This window comes from Barbus barbus (genome assembly GCF_936440315.1).
Source record: "Barbus barbus genome assembly, chromosome: 12".
Lineage (NCBI taxonomy): Eukaryota > Metazoa > Chordata > Actinopteri > Cypriniformes > Cyprinidae > Barbus > Barbus barbus.
The window spans coordinates 8,022,315-8,040,180 of NC_136740.1; the positions used below are offsets into that span (position 1 = coordinate 8,022,315).

The 17,866-nt window shown below is 38.6% G+C and overlaps 1 protein-coding gene across 1 annotated transcript; it reads left to right on the forward strand.

The window, feature by feature from the left end:
• The first annotated feature begins 216 nt into the window (after positions 1–216).
• On the forward strand, positions 217–11,499 carry LOC306878417 (uncharacterized protein). Its single transcript, XM_079430764.1, has 6 exons — positions 217–342; positions 2,161–2,564; positions 5,265–5,340; positions 5,703–5,781; positions 8,611–8,797; positions 8,909–11,499. Exons 2-6 carry the CDS (start codon positions 2,163–2,165, stop codon positions 9,494–9,496), a joined length of 1,332 nt encoding a protein of 443 aa, XP_079286890.1. The 5' UTR covers positions 217–342; positions 2,161–2,162; the 3' UTR covers positions 9,497–11,499.
• The last annotated feature ends 6,367 nt before the right edge of the window (positions 11,500–17,866 follow it).

Below are 17,866 nucleotides of genomic sequence, written 5' to 3' on the forward strand. Positions count from 1 at the left end.
CACGCTGCGCATTCTGTATCTTTTCGACCTGCGCGTGTTTACGCTTCTGCTCCGCTGCGCCCAACACAAATACCACACGCATGGGCGGAGCTACGAGTCATTGACTGGCCAGTCGCAGAAGAGCGGAACAATTACTGGCTAGATCGTAAGCCAATAAGACTGTTACTATCTGACTGCAGCGGCCAACGAGAGGCTGCGCGTGCATGGCACTAAATTGGGCACGTGCGTCCATGCACATGTTGACACTCGGGATGAGAGGAGAGAGAGTAGGGAGCTGATCTGTAGGGTAGAGTATCGTCGGAAACTGTATGCGTTGCTTGCACAAGGTGCCCTGAAGTTGAGGTATGTTTTATTACTATTATTTTTTATTATTATTATTAAACAATTCGTTGTTAGGGTGCATGCCACACAGAGATAGTAGGGAATAGAATTTAGATTGCTCACTTTGACATTGGTAAGCTGTTATTTGATACAGTGTTCATGTATGTATCCTGTTCCTGCAACTCGGCATATGTGAGTGTAACTGTCTGTGCAATCTATGTATGTTTGTGCAGTTACATTTAAAATGCAATAGAATACATGCATGTGTTTGTATTCTGTTGCATTTTGAATGTGACTGCAATTAGGGGAACTGTAAGTTATATGTATGTTTATGTGTATATAGTGTATATATGCAGAACAACACAACCAAATGCTTAAGCTGACCCCAAATCACGACTGTCATTTTCATTGCTGCTTAATGTCTGAGCAGCAGAGAGAGAGTTACATACTGATCATGAAGAGTAGACAGCTAAATGGATTGGAGGAAGACAGGAGGAGCGAGATATACTTTGATTTTAATATGGGTTTGCAATGAATGGAGGCACACTTGAAAAGAAAGACACTCTAGTCTACCCTGTCCTTGTGTGTGTGTGTGTGTGTGTGTGTGTGTGTGTGTGTGTGTGTGTGTGTGTGTGTATTTGCCAGAGGGAGAGGAGAGAGAAAATGAAGAAGAAATAGAGAGACCCTAGCTGCCTTCTTTAACCACTAGACTTAAAGCATCCTGCTGCACCCCTCCCCCCATTTTCCTACTCTAGATGATACACACTTACACAACCGAATCATGCACACACTTACACACTTGCACAGGCATGCATGCTCCTCTCTTTTCTGTGATCTCACAGGGTCTAGACAGACCTCATGTATTATGTACTGGCTCCGACAAAACAGTATCGATAAAATAAATTGAATAATGAAATTGGGTGTATTTGATCTTATTGAATTAGGGTTTCTTTTTTAATATGCAGTAGGGTCTGAAAGACTACGATGAAAAGGTTTTAAATGTAATCTGAACCTTGGAAGAATTTCAAAAAAGTGTAAAATGAATAACATGAATAAATTACCGTTTAAAATATATTAAAATAGAACAACTATTTTAAATTGTTACATATTTCACAGTATTACTGTTTTTCCTGTGCTTTTGATCAAATAAATGCAGACATCCTCATCATAGGTTTACTTGGGGAAAAAAAATATTATGGAAAACCTAACTTCAGTGGTTTGATTCACATAAATATGTTTAGGCATTTTGTTGATTTTATTTGATCTCAGGAATGTATTAAGGTCATTGTGGATTAATTAGTATTGGAAAGTCATTTAATTTCTATTTGTATTCATAAATTTTGAATTGGAAACTTTTATCTAAATTCAGTCTTTAATAATGGAAAAACCATTGTGCTTCCTGTTGTGTTGTTGATTGTTCATATCGCTCCTGTTATTGAAACCCTCCTAATGAAATTTGGTGAAATGAAATTTGGTTTATTAAATTTATTGAAATATGGTTTGTTTTTGAATATGCAATATGATATTAGAGATTACAATGGAAATGTATTTCAGATCTAATTTGAACCTGTAAATAAACAGAAAATTTTAGCATTTAAAAAAAGCGTAAAAAAAGAACTGATAAATGAATAAGACATATTTACAATTTTGTGGCATTGCCCATTGAAGGTCAGATTTCTTTTAGCACAAAGTGTACTTTGTATTTTGTTACATTGTTGAATACCCAGCCTACTATGTCTTCTCTCTCTTCTTTCCATTCATTTTACACATACGTTTTTATTTGAAAACTTTGACTTTTACGGATATTTCCCTCTTTTTTTTCTATCTCTCTTCCCACAGTCATGCAGTCCACAGAATTTATTTCCTCTCAGCCATCACAGGATTCACTAAGCTCCAACAACAATTTTTTGATCAGTGATGATGAAACTGATGTTTTCCTGTTGGAGGACAGGTTCAAGCCCCATGGAATCCATTTGACTCAGTCAGGTCTCTCTAACAGAAATGTTCACAGAATGAACAGGGAGAAGGAGCATCCTGAATCTCATTGGGCATGTGATGGGTTCATTGTGTCTAGTGACCCTGAGAGGTCACAGGACAATAGTCATGCTAGGTCAACGTCTTCATCCATCTCATCATATCTGTCTCTCTCCTCGTCGTCGTCGTCTGTATTGGAATGGAGTAGCTCAGAGAGTGAGCAAGGGAAGAATGGAGGAGCTGAAGGTAACCTGCTGTTTGCTCGTAAGGTGAGAATTTTTCTACCAATTCTTAACCCTTTACACATGGTATTAACTTCTGTCTCGAGTAGTCCAATCAAATGTAGCCGGTGGAGATCCATTACTTTTTACATGTAGTATTTATATGCATCACAAATGAGTAGTTTAGCCATGAAACTCTATCGGCGCCCTAATTGGTTCATTCAAATCTATGTTCCCAGCCAATCAAGTTCACTTAATCATTACCGTGTACCTTTAGAAACCGGACACATTCCATGCTTGCCACGTCTGTGCGCAATGCGTATCCTATTGCTAGCCTACCGCCTCCCCAGCACCACCTGCCTAGATCCGCTACGGGGGGGGGGGGATCTTCCTCTCTCTCTAGCAGCAGCAGCAGCATGTTCCTTTTAATTTATGATCTGTGCATTTAGCCAAAGCAAGTCTACTTGCTCCGAAGCATAGCAAATCTAGTCCACCAAGACCAAACCCATGCTCTTTCCAATTTTATTAATAAAGCTTTTACAATCCTTTCTGAGAGTTGTCATGACTGAAATGTAACTTTTTTCTTATGATTAAGGGGCTCTGAATTATCTGCCTATGTCAACTACTGCATCAGTGTGTTGGTTGTGCATGTTACTAAAGCACAGAGATGTTTTAATGCATTGCAGAATGTAAACACACTGATTATGAAAGAGTCCAGAATTTTGATTCTGCAAACAATGTTTTGAGCAGAAGAACAGTTTTGTAGTCAAATACCTGTACTGAATGAACTTAATATGTGCAAGCTTCACATAACATGATCTACAGTACTTTTATTCATTTAAATGTACAGTCAAGTCCATATATATTTGGACACTGACACAATTTTCATACTTTTGGCTGTGTGCCACCAGAATAGAATTCAAATGAAACAATCAAGATGAAACTGAAGTGCAGACTTTAAGCCTTAATTCAAGGGTTGAACAAAACTATAACAAAAACTTAAGGAATTACAACCCTTTTTATACACAGCCCCCTCCTCCATTTTCAGGGGCTCAAATGTAATTGGACAAAAAATGTAATCATAAATAAAATTTTCATTTTTAATATTTTGTTGAGATTCCTTTGCAGGCAATTACTGCCTTAAGGCTGGAACTCATGGGCATCACCAGAGACATGGGTTTCCTCCTTTGTGATGCTTTGCAGGGCCTTTACTGCAGCTGACTTCAGTTGTTTGTTTGTGGGTCTTTCTGCCTTTAGTTTTGTCTTCAGCAATTGAAATGCATAATCAATCGGGTTAGAATCAGGAGATTGACTCGGCCATTGCAGAATATTCCACTTTTTTACCTTCAAAAACTCCTGGGTTGCTTTTGCTGTATGTTTTGGGTCATTGCCCATTTGTACTATGAAGCGCCGCCCAATGAACTTTGCTCCATTTGACTGAATCTGGGCAGAGAGTATATCCCTATACACTTCAGAATTCTTCCGGCTGATTCTGTCCTCTGTCACATCATCACTAAACACCAGTATACCGGTGCCACTGGAAGCCATGCATGCTCATGCCATCACACTGTTCCACCATGTTTCAAAGATGATGTTGTATGCTTTGGATCATGAGCTGTTCCAAGCCTTCTCCATACTTTTTTCTTCCTGTCATTCTGGTACAGGTTGATCTTAATTTCAGACGTCCAAAGAATGCTTTCCTGAAGTAGTCTGGCTTTTTTAGATGTTGCTTGGGAAAGTCTAATCTGGCCATGTTTGCACCTTGTGGTGAACCCTCTGTATTTGCACTTGTGAAGTCTTCTCTTGATTGTAGACTTTGACCGTGACATGCCTACCTCCTGGAGAGTGTTCTTCTCTTGGCTGGATGTTGTGAGATGGCTTTTCTTTACCATGGAGAGGATCCTCCGACATCCACCACTGTTGTCCTCTGTGGACATCCAGGCCTTTTTATGTTGCTGAGCTCACCAGTGCATTCTTTTTTTCTCAGAATGTACCAAACTGTTGATTTGGCCACTCCAAATGTTCCTGCTATCTCTCTGATGGATTTGTTTTGTTTTTGAACCCTAACAATTGTCTGTTTCACTTGTATGGAGAGCTCCTTTGACCGCATGATGTGGGTTTACAGCAACCGCTTCCAAATGCAAATGGCACACTTAGAATCAACTCCAGACCTTTTACCTGCTTAATTGATGTAGGAATAGCCCACATCTGTCCATGAAATGACTTTTGAGTCAACTGTCCAATTACTTATGGTCCCTTGAAAATGGGGGGGGGGGGGTACATATTAAAGAGCTGTAATTCCTTCAGCTTTCCTCCAATTGTGATCAGAATACCCTCAAATTAAAGGTCAGAGTGTGCACTTTAAGCCCATATTCATTATATAACTGTAACCTGAATATGTTTTGGTCAACAGCTGAAGTAATAAACATTGTGCCTGTGTCCAAATATTTATGGACCTGACTGTATTAATCTGGCAAATACTTTTATTTAAGGCAAACAGAACATGTTCTGAGAACAGATGGTTATATTCTCTTTAGGAGACACGGCAAAGTTTTAAACCCTTATTTTAGCACAGTGGTTGATTGCCAGGTGGTCCTTCACTGTCCTCACTTTTTGACCCCATTTGCATATACATTTAATGCTGTCCACTTGTGATTTGCCTAAAACCGATATTCATATCAGATGCAAAAAAAGATCTTAAAGAGTTATTAATTGAATATCGGGATCGTGGCTTTCTCTCCCTCTCAGTGTTTAGAACTTCAGGGGTATGTTCGGCCTCTGCTGGAGCTTCTAAATGGACTGAAGAAAGGGCGATTTGACAAAGGTGAGACAAAAGCAAACGTTTTCTGTGTGTGTCTAGGCTTAAACATACCTCTTTGTAAGGATATACAACAGCTGTAATTGGCCTGTAATAAACTGTAAAGTTCAGAGTGTTATTTATTTCTCTCTGTTCTCTTATTTTTTTGACTCTTTTTGTGTGTCTGTGCTTTCCTCCTATGTAACACTGACAAGGTGCAGCCCAAGGCCTTATTAAAACTAAATGTCAATTTACTTTATTGTTTTCAGTTATTGCACATTTCAATACACAAGCGGAAAAACATCAGGCTGTGCAGGAAGTGATTTAATCTGACTCTTTATGATGAATACTGAGAGCGTAACAGTAAATGTACTGCTTGTGATTGGCAGGTCTGAGCAGTTTTCAGCAGAGTGTTGCAATGGACAGAATTCAGAGGATTGTAGGAGTCCTGCAGAAACCACATATTGGGTGAGAGAGTGTGAATATCAGTAAGAACTGTATTAGATGTTATTGAGATCATAACAGAATAAGCAAGTATGTTTTGCAGTATTTCAGAGAGTTGTTAAGTATAATCTTGTCTTGTTGTTTGCACGTATTTATGACATTATCAGGGGTCTTCTAAACAACATCCAAGCTTAATGCAACTTATGTATAAACATCAGAACAGAACGTTCTGTAGAAGGTGCTTCAAATAAAAAGCCAGCAAAACAGCCAAAATTAAGCAGTCAGTAGTGTAATTTGTGAAACGCCAGTCTGTGGAAATTTTCAATAGGGTCTGGCTGCAGACATGCACTTGCATTTTCAGACATTCTCAGACACCTGCACTTCCTCAAGTGATGCAAGTTGCAGTCTTTTTTTTTTTTTTTTTTTTTTTTTTTTTTTCTTTAAATTGAATCTCTCAACATTTTACAACAGTAGCCATACAGACCATATGTATGCGCATTAAGTAATATTAAAAGAACCAACTGTTCTTTCACAAAACTTTGCGCGTTGTTTATTCTAGGCTCACCTGCTTATATGTACATATTAATTGTGTTTTAATAATGAAGAGGAGCATATTGAGTTTGGTCTTTATAATCTTAGTCCATTATGCCATGTTTTGCCATATGGGAGGAAAACACTATATATACAATATTTTAATGAACTGTATATTGAATTTGATTTTATAATAGCACTAGCTTAACACATTAAGCCATATTAAGTGTTTATGATTTTCTACGGGAGGTTTAAAAGTGCTTAATGAGAGCATTGCGTTTATTCATTGCGATGTTCTGTGGCCTCAGATTTGCGGGTCTTGTCTTTTTATCTTACAGATGACTTGCAGGACCCTGTGTGTTATGATATTAAATCGTTTAATCACCACAGCGTCTTGTCTCCATTGTGTGTGTGGATTGCAAGTGATGTCACAGGTAGCGAAGAGTGCAAGCAGCGATTGCAAGTGACTTCCTAATTTAGTTTATTTTTTCTTGTCTTCACCACCTGGGTACTTGTGTAAAATGTTGAGAGATTCAGTTCAAAAAATAATTAATAAATGAAAATAAAAAAGACTGCAAGTGCGGAAGTGCAGGTGTCTGAGAGTGCAAGTACTGCGAGTGTCTGAAAATGCAAGTGCAGACCCTTCTCAAAATTTTGATTATATTTGCTACTAGCAGCTTCACACCAAATTTTCTGTAAATCAAACATGAGACCATGCTATACTGATTGAACTGATATTTGTACTTATGCTACCATTCAAAAGTTTGGGGACAGTACGATTTTATTTTTAAAGAAATTAATGTTTTTATTCAGCAATGATACATTGATCAAAAGTGGCAGGGAAGACTTTACATTGTTACCAAAAAAAATATTTTAAAATAGTTAAACCCAGACCAATCAGATAAGTGAGAGGGTAAAATACGAGGTCATTCGTTGATTTGAGTCGAGCATGATATGGGTGCATGTTGCTCTCATTTTGGTTTTTCTAACCTAAATTTTTACTGCATTTTTACTATTACAGCTGCTGAGATTAACTAATTGTGGAAAGTGCTGATGCAGCATTGTGCAGTGTAGGCAGCATCATTGATGATAACTGGATTTTTGGCAACAGCGCAGAGCCCAAGTCACCGATAGACTTATGCTGAACTTAATTGAAGCTGAATGCAATTGCAGTGTTATTTTAGTGTAACTGATGTAATCTTAATTTAATTCAAATTCATATGCATATACATACATTGTTCATGCATAATGCATTATAAACTATAGTGAACAACTGCCTATTCATAAAACTACTTTATACCATGGTCTATGTCTGAATACTCGATTCTGATTGGCTGGCAGATATGCATTAAAACAGTTTAATACACAGGTAGTTCCAAGTCCGTTTAATCACCGTTCTGTATTAACGCTCTGCTTTAATTGATGCACACACAACCACACAGACACATACAGAGAGAGAGGTCGGCTATAACAGATTGCGCTGCGCACACACAGAAACTTGTTGTCAGCGCTGCCCTGCAACTTTTATTTATAAAATAGCCTGGATACTGAATAGCTACATTATATTCCTCAGCTATGAGGTGGTAAAATCTCTGTTTTTGAAGTAACTTAAACACCGCTTCATTGTTTGTAAAGAGATGTGCAGACGCAGGTAACGCACATACAACTGTCATCTCTCCCTCGATCGATCAATCAATGCTATAGTTCATTCAAATAAATGTGATCTTACTATTTCGTCTCTGTGTCTGATTTGAAGCGAGCTAACGAGCTGTAGGCCTAACTGATGAAATAACTGTAATTTTTACCCTTTCAGTCAAATATTGCGCTGCAAACATCATTAACAGCTTAAACTTTTCAGTGATGGCAAATGACCATGGTATAAGCGGGATAATGCATGTCTAGCTGTGCATTAAACGATTTTAATGCACTTCGCAGAGGCAACCACTTGGCCTCCACGTGGTGCATTAAAATCGTTTAATGCTAGCCATGCATTATCCCTTACTTAACCAAGGTTAATGATTAATTAAGATACTGTAAAGTTATATTGTTGGAAGTGTTCACTTATTGCTCAAATTATTGTTATTATTCATAATGCACAAACTAATTGTAAAATCCAAACATAATGTTAAACCAGCTGGCAGTAATTTTCTACCCTCAAGTTCACACAGATGTTGTAGTTCATCACTTGAAATATGGACGTTTCACTAATGTGTGACATCAGAATGAGTCGAATTACTTGTATAATTGACAATATCAGACTATAAATTTGTCTTTTATTTTGTACTTTTTTGACTTTTTTTCACTTTCCCTTGATCTCTACAGAGAGAAGTACTTACCCACTTTGCTGCAGATAGAGGTGATGCTAAAGCTGTGGTTCCCTCAAGTGACTGCTCAAGTTTCTGTGACACCTAACCCTGCTGATCTTTCACCTCAAAACATTTCCACCCATGGCAGCAGCAGTATCACTCCCCCACACAAGCACAAAGACCAATTACATATTCCAGTCAAGGTTAGAGATGCACACAAGAGACACACAGCATATTGTCTGGTGCGCTCCATTTTATACTTTGTGATTTTGTAGACATTGATGCCCTTTTTTATTCTCTCTTGACTCTTGCAGAAGCGAAGATTGAGCTGGTCAGACACCGATTCACCCTCCTCTTCACCTCCCATGGTGTGTAAAAGCTCAAAACTCGAATGTTGTGAAGAGCAACATCAATGGCCATATGTTGATGGAAGGGAGGGCTCTTCAGAGACTCCTCCGCTTTTCTCAAACAAGAAAAAATCAGACAATCAATTTGGTGAAACCCTGGAGCACAAGGTTATCCGGTGGTCAGATTCAACACTGACATGGGTGCACATTGCCCCCATTTTCTCCCCACCTAAATCTGGTCCCTCTCATCAAGGCGGAATGGGAAAAGAAAGAGGAAGCAGAAATGTCCTCCTTCCAATTTCCCCTCTCACCAGCAGGAGCAGTCCAGCCATGCAGGACAGCTTTGTCTCTTCCTCTACACCTTTTTCAGAGCCGACTAGATACCAGTGCCAGTCTTTGAGTTTAGGGACAACGAGTCCATTGCAGGAATATGCCCAAACTCCACCAATCACAATGAAGCCTTCAAACCTTGAACAGCAAAGCACTATACAATGCAAACCTGATGCAAAAAAGCACAACCAGCTGAAAGTCTTCTCCGTGTCAGAGAAGAATTGAAGTATAGGATGTTGAAAGTTTTGAAGGTTGTATGTTGTAATGATTGCAAAAGAATTTCAAAAAAAAAAAAAAAAAAAACTTTGAGACTTGAATTTTATATTGATTGGGTTGAAAATTTGGCTCTTTTGAACTTGAAACGAAGGTACCTAAATTTAAGGTGAAGTAGACTCAGTCAATCAAACAGATAGCCCTGCCCCAAAATCTTGACATTGGTTGTGTTGTGCTGGACGAGATGCTTGAACATGCAGAATTTTGCCCAACAGAGCCACAGTTTTTACATGACAATAAACATTCAAAAAATTACACATTTCACCTTTAAGGAAATGTGATATCGCTTGTGGATGTGCTGTGCCCTCAAAAGTGTGTTTAAATCTGAGGGAAATTTTAGTCATTGACCATGCTTTAATCCTAAAACAAGGTTGAATTAAGACTAGACAGCAATAATTTTAATGAAAAGTTAACACAAGCTCAAGCCAGTGGTAGGACTTATCATTATAATAACATATATCATTAATAAGAGCATGAAATAAAAGGTTTAGTTTTTGCTATATTTAGTTTTCTCAAACTGCTACTGAGAATTCTGAGAATTACATTTGTTTTAATTACAGTTTGAAAAAGCTGCCAGTAGACAACGCAGTGCTGGTGTGAAAGGTCCTTTTTGTAGCTCTGAGGAAAAATGTAGCAGCAGCATAATTGACTTTTCAATATCTGATATATTATGAATTTATGAGCGGGTTGTAACAGAGGATGTTACGGTTTATTTTACTGCGTTTTATAAAGGCAGTCATTTTGTCCCACCCTAGTGGGAGCTTTGTGCACTGGTTTGGTGGGTTATGGGGACACAAATTAGTGAAATTAGAAATTTTAAAAATGCAAAAATGTTTCTGTAAGGGGTAGGTTTAGGTTTAGGGTTGGTGTTGTAAGATGATAGAAAATACAGTTTGTAAAGTGTAAAAACCGTTACGCCTATTGAGAGTCCCTGTAAACCACCAGTACCACTGAGTATGTGTGAGAGAGAGAGAGCGTGCTAGCAGTGGTGGGTTTTTAAATGAAAATTAACCACTTTATTTATTTGCTGTAGAATCTTTGTGACATCACATCAAGCTGGAAGAACTAACCACAACTACTATACACATTATGTTGGCATGTCTAAATGAGTAATGTCAGATAGTCTGTGATGGCATATGACCAGTGGCTAATGGTGATTCTCAACATCATATTATGTAGGAAATTGTGGAATACCCAGGTTGAAAGAGAAAATAAGATTTTGATGGAAAACCTCCTACTCTCACAGATGAGAATTTAAGTGCTTGAATGAAGCAGTTGGATGATATTAGACATCTAAACAAGGGCCAATTGTCAGAATAAGGAGGACAAAACCATCATAAATAGTGCTAATATGCCAACCTTTATTGTTGATTTCAACATTTATTTATGAATATTGTATCTGTATTTATTATTATGGCAGCTGAGGTCGTGGAGTATTTATTCATATGGCAGGTTTTTGTCATGGAATTACTGTGTGAAAAATGAAAAACAAAAAATGAAGGAAATGTGAAATTGGGAAACCTGTGCCTTTTCTCTAGAAACGATATGTATATTGTTATTCATACTCGTATTTGTTAATTGTGTATTTTTATCAAATGGTATAGAACACAAAAGCTCAAATTCATGAGAAAACTGCATTTGGATACAGTAACAATTTACCACTAACTGCACAGTGAAGTACTGTAGTTAATATGACCAAGAACAAATGTGTCAATGTGAAGTGGTCATAGAAACATTCAAAGAGAAGCTGTATTTTCTGACCAGTCACTGCACGCAGTTGTGATGCATCCAGGAACCATCACATTTCTCGGATCAGTATTTTTGGAGCAGACACATTATAATGTTAAAATGCACTTATGCATCAATTAATTTCTGGAAAAAAAGAAAACTGATTTTCTGTGGCTGTAAACAATGTAATGAGGGACAATTGCACAATTTCACATGCTGCTAAATTGAGAAAAAAGTAAAGAAAAAAAAAGTCCAGGTGCCCCTAGCAATATACATTTTTACCATGTTAAATCATAACTAATATCTGCGTCAGCTTTATTATATGTAATTGACTTTTTTACATAATGATTTTGTAGAAATTTGTTACACTTATTTTATTTTTATTTTGTCATGTTTTATACTGTATTGGTTGTTTGAGACCAAGAGCAATGATCATAAAGGATGTATAATGGTTGTTTAATCTGTCTTTTTTTATAAAACTGTTGTACCACTCTGCACACTGGAAATCTTTCTACTGTCTGTCCTTCTTTCCAGTCTCTCTGTCACCTATATTTTATTTATATAGTGCTTTATACAATACAGATTGTGTCAAAGCAGCTTTTTTGCTCTGTTTCACCTGTTTTTCCCTTCTTCATCCCATATGTTTATTCTTCTTATCTTCTCTGCTTTTTACTGTTATTCATGTTTTTTCAACAAAGACAAGCATTTTAATAAACAGTGCATTTTGGATGTACTATTTGACTATGTTCCGTTTTAGTGGTGTGTATGTATACTGTGTGTTAGGGAAGGTTTATAATGTGCACTTGTGTTTTGGAGATTCTGTCTGTGTATATTTAGAGTGCAGATGTTTATACTGGGGCATAATTTTCTATAGTGGCAACAAGCTTCGATGAGGCAGATCTCTAATATTGAGGCAATGCTCTAGTGAGGCGGAGCACTATATTGAGGCAGTACTCCAGTTAGACAGAGCTCTAAAATTAAGACAGTGTTCTATAATGACACAGCTCAGTATCAGGGGCAGTGCTTCTAAAAACCATATCACAGCACTGCTCTAAACCACTGAAACTAAAGCACTGCTTTACTGAGGCACAGACATATAGGTTACTGGGTCAGAGGTCTATACTGTAGAGCAGGGATCTCCAACCATGCTCCTGGAGAGCTACCGTCCTACAAACGTCCAGGACAGGTTTAAGATACACTCATTGTTTTCAAACGTGGCAGAAGGTCTATACTGAGGCAGGAAGTTGAAGGAGTGCTTCAGTGAGCCAATTGTGTTCTGCAGGGGGTACAGATTTTGAACTTGTAGGCTTGACTGTTTTAATCTGGTTGGACTGAGTGGGATTTAACCTCATCCCAGCTGGTCCCCATGACTCTGTTTTGGCGCATAAGTACAAGTGAATGTATGTGGGAGTATGAGCTGTGTGTTTATTTTCATGTGCCAATGCCTTTAGGGTGATTTAGTCCAGGAATTACAAACTTTACTCTTCATTGCATTTTTATTAAACAAAACAGTTCAATTCAAGTTAAATATAATTCAAGTTAAATTAATTCAGAACTGATTAAAATCAGGTTCTGAACCTCCAGATTCAATTTCGGCAAAACTTTTCTTGTAGCCATGGTAACTACAGAACAGACAGATTTTTCCGGTTTTATTAATAATCATCACCATCCCCAGCCTATCATGTGACAAACGTTCAGGTGCTTCGGAGGCTGACACACACACTCAAAGGTGTGTACAATGTACATGCACACACAAAGAAGTACACAAACAGGATGAAACCCCAACTCGTAAAAAGATCAAATGAACGAAGGATAAAAAGAATAGGCCCTTTAAATAAAACCATTAACCCTTTTAACAAAACCACACATGCACACACACACACACACACACAATTGCTATGTGCAAAATACCACATGAGACTGTCCAGGTTTTGGTTTATTTAAATCACTGCAACTTCTACACAGAAGCAGAATTTGTACTCCACAAAGATCACACACATCCACACTTACACTTTCACTATACATGCATTTACAGAAAATCGACATTAAATATGCCACACTCCTATAAATACATAACCATGCATGCAAATCTACATATACAAAAACTCACTACACATTTTTCCAAATCAGAAATAAAGCATGCCATGCACACACTCTCTTTGACACACACCCACATGCACATAGACACCCCTCCCCTCTTGTATCCAAGCAGTTTTAGGCAGAGAGCAACCCATACTACCCCCACCCCCAAACCTCCTTCCTACTTCCACACCATCTCCCTCTGCCTCCCTCTCCATCCCACCCTCCATCTGCCCCTCTTCTACTCTATTGGAGGATAGAAACTAGGGGCAAATAGCAAGGGGAGGGTGTGGAGAATGTATTGCTTGTGTCTTGTGTGTGTACTGTGTAGGTCCTACACAGTAGTACACACTGTAGGACATTTCAGGGAAGAGAAGGTGACTTCATATTATTTTAGAATGCTTGAATGATGACATTTTATGCAACTAGAAGAATTTCCATGCGCAAAACGCAAAGAAAAAAAAAAAAAAGTACACAAAGCAATGTTTTTTTTTTTACGTTTTCATAAATGTTTTACTAAAATTGCAGATTTTAAAATTAACAGAATAACATTAATAACAGAAATGACAAAAATGAATTGGGGTAAACTGCTGGGATTATTGTGTATGTCTAGAGGAGAAAGGGCTGGATAAAAGTGGAGTGGATGATGTGCTTACTCACTCGTAATGCCTGACTCTATCGAGTCTGTCTCTCTCCCCCTGCTGTGTTCATTCAGAGCGTTCCATTAGTACTCACGCAAGCTGCCCACACACATTCAGCAACACTGCTGTCACAAACAAATGCATAATTAAATCACACATGCACAAAAACATACAATAAAATAGCATTAATGTACACTAACTGCATAACAACATATACTCACATTTATCACAATATCACAAAAAAATTATTTGGCACGTGCTTGGCTGTGGTTTTGTTCCATGCTGTGGTGTTTCACATTCATAACCCACATACACACTAGCATTTGAATTAAAGAAACACAGTAATGCACTTGACTGTTTTTTTATTTTATTTTATTTTTTTACTCAGGTACTGACTTGCATAATGTGTAAAACAATAAGCATAGTTCACCACTGACAAATCTCAGTCATTCAGGAGAGTAGCACAAAGCTATCCAACCAAATTTTCCAAATGGCTGGTCCTGTATAGAGTGACAGGAATGCTAGAGCCTATTAGCATCTCAGGCCGTAGAAACAACCTAGATTGAGTCCATTACAGTAATAGTAAAATCCTAACTGCTTAAAGAAAATGTGGTTCTTTATTTTAATAGAAAATAATCTCATGTTATTATTTTACAGTAATAAAATTTAAGCAAGATCATATATTAGAAAATAAAAGAGAAAATATAACTAGAAAATCAGAATTGTCATTAAATTTGCTTTGTAATTCAGAAGAGAGAAAGGGAGCTAAAAGTGGACAGAATATGTGTTTGATTTAGTAAATCAGTATTTGAGAAATCAAATCACTTTATGCTCTTCGAGCCACATGGATTAGCACTGTCACGAATCCGGTCACCACCAGAGGTCACCCGTTCACCACATTGACTTTTCACACACTGGACTCCATTTCCCACAATGCATTGCACAGATCACAGCTGTCACCATTCACACATCACACACACCTGATGCTCATTTCACAATCACTCACTCTCTATTTAACCTGGGACTTCCTCTTGCTCTGGGCCGAATATTGTTTAGCGTTTATCACTCGCATAGCGATAGCTACTCTACGGAGCCCTAGTCCTAGTCTTGCCTAGCCTGTTTACCTGTGTTTTGATACCTGCCTTGTTTCCTGGATTTACCCCTTTGCCTTGCCGTTTGGACTCTGTTCGCTCCCCGTTTGGATTATTGCTCTCGTCTCTGGATTATCTCTCTGCCTTGCCCCTTTGGATACTGTTCTTTGATCGTCGACCCACGCTTGCTCCACGGATTGCTTTGTCTTGCCTCCACCATACCTGTTTGCCACTGTCTGACCCTGCCTGTTTACTGACCATGTTTTGTAATAAAGCTTTGCATATGGATCCGCACGTCTCACGTCTCGTCAGCCCCGTAACAAGCACATTGTTGATATAGTCTATTCTACCAGGCATTCTCTATTCTTAACTGAGAGATGATTGTGACACCCTGAGTTCTGAGCTGTGTGTATGAAGTTGTGCAGTGTGTTGTAATTTTTCTTCTTCCAGTAAGGTGAAGGGTGAAGGTGGTAAGTGATGCTTTTTAGTGAACAGCATACTCCATTCTCCAGGCTTGGCTGTATTTAGGCCAGCGCACGTGTGTGTGTGTGTCCATTGTGTATTTGGGACATCAGTCCCCTATGAGTGTTTAATGTGTCTGTGTGTATGTGGTGTGAGTTCAAGTCTAGTCTAGTCTGCTTTATTGCCAATTCTTCCACATATACATACAGAGAATTGAAATTGTGTTACTCTCAGACCCTTGGTGCATACAGTTAACATTTAAGACACTGACAGTAGATGTTCAAATACGGATAAATACGGTTTAAACATATGTACATACAACTATACAAATGAGGACATTTGTAGAAAAATAAAGAAAGAGATAGATAAAGTGGCATAAGGCACATGGCAGAATAGATAGAGTGCAAACCAGTTAAATAAAACAAAACTGTGCAGATATATGTGTAGTGCAAGAAGAGCTTATCAGTCTGTTAAAGTGACAAAAGAATATAGTCTTTTTCTCAGACTATCCAAAGAGGTAGTTTGCAGTCAATGCTGGATGAGGTAGTGATCAGTCCAATGCTGCACATGTGACAGGTGCTGGTCACAGTTTTTAAGTGGGTGAGTGGGGGTGGGGGAGTGGAAGGTCCTGGGGGGGGGGGGGGGGGGTCGCAGTATCAGCGTAGCATGGGGTAAGAGAGGGGAGGGGGGGGCAAGGACGGGAGGGAGTTCAGCTTCCTGACAGCCTGATGTATGAAGCTGTCCTTCAGTCTGCTGGTCCTCGCCTGGAGACTCCGCAGTCTCCTCCCTGATGGCAGCAGACTGAAGAAGCTGGGTGTCGGGTGGGTGGGATCGCCTGCAATGCGGAGGGCTTTGCGGGTGAGACGGGTGCTGTAAATGTCCTTAAGGGAGGGGAGAGAGACACCAACGATCTTCTCAGCTGCTCTCACTATGCGCTGAAGTGACTTGCGGCAGGAGGAGTTGCAAGCGCCATACCACACAGTGATGCAGCTAGTCAGGATGCTCTCGATGGTGCCTCTGTAGAAGGTGCACATGATGGGGGTCGGGGCTCTGGCTCTTCTCAATTTGCGGAGGAAGTAGAGACGCTGCTGTGCTTTCTTGGCCAGTGCTACAGTGTTGTTAGTCCAGGAGAGGTCCTCTGTGATTTGCACACCCAGGAACTTGGTGCTGCTCACTCTCTCCACAGTCGCACCGTTGATGGTCAGAGGGGCATGTGGAGTGTGTGCTCTCCTGAAGTCAACAACAATCTCCTTCGTCTTCTCCATATTCAGTTATTGAGTTAGTTTGACTATATCAGTTACCTCTAATCTGTCCTTGATCTAACACAACTACAGAGAGACTAATTAGCCTATAAAGCCAGACAGAGAATACATAAAAGACTTTTGGCATTACTAAAAAGAAGCTAAAGATGCTGTTTGTTTCGTAGAAAATCACAGCGGTCTTCAACCCTGCTCCTGGGGACCCACCCTCCTGGAAAGTTTATTTCCAACCTGCTTCAGCACACCTGCCTGCAATTTTCAAGCAGTCTTGAGGAGCTTGATTGGCCGCTTCAGGTGTGTTTGATTAGGGTTGCAGCTAAACTCTTCAGGATAGTGGGTCCCCAGGAACAGGCTGAAGACCTCTAGTATCAATATAGTTCTCCATTTCCTTCCTAAAAAAAAACAAGGTTTTTTACATTTGTGAATATTAAATTTTGCATGTATTATGTAAGATTGATCATGTAAATGTGACTTTGCTTTTCTTTGCTGTTCTCTAAGATTCCAAATAATACATATTTCCATAACAAAAAAATATTGTTAATATTCTGTACAATAAAATCACAGACATTTTGCCAAAATAGTTTTACAAAAGGGCAATGCCAGAACAAATGTCCCACAGTTTCAGGGCAACTGACACCAAAGGAGCAACTGAAATCAATATCAGATTTAAATTTGACCAAATAATATTTGGCTGGGTAAATCCTATAAATCAAATAACTCCAGGTTTTTTGTGTGTGTGTGTTTTTTTTATTTTTATTGAATGCTTGAAAAAAAACAATAACAATTGTCATCGTCAAAACATAATACAACAACTGCTCGGGGACATTCAGTCTTTCAGTCCAAAGGAAGTGCCAAGTCCTTCAACAAAGCCATTGTTCTTATCGCTTTCAAGTTCGTAGAGAACTCAATTTTCATTTCAAGTTTGAATCTTAAAAAAAGGTTTGCATTTAGAAAATTTACATTTATGAATATGATATTTAGCTAAAAGGAAAATAAGGTTTATAAAATAAGCATCACTTTTTTTTCACAATCATGAAATCCAAAAATTACATTTCTATAAGT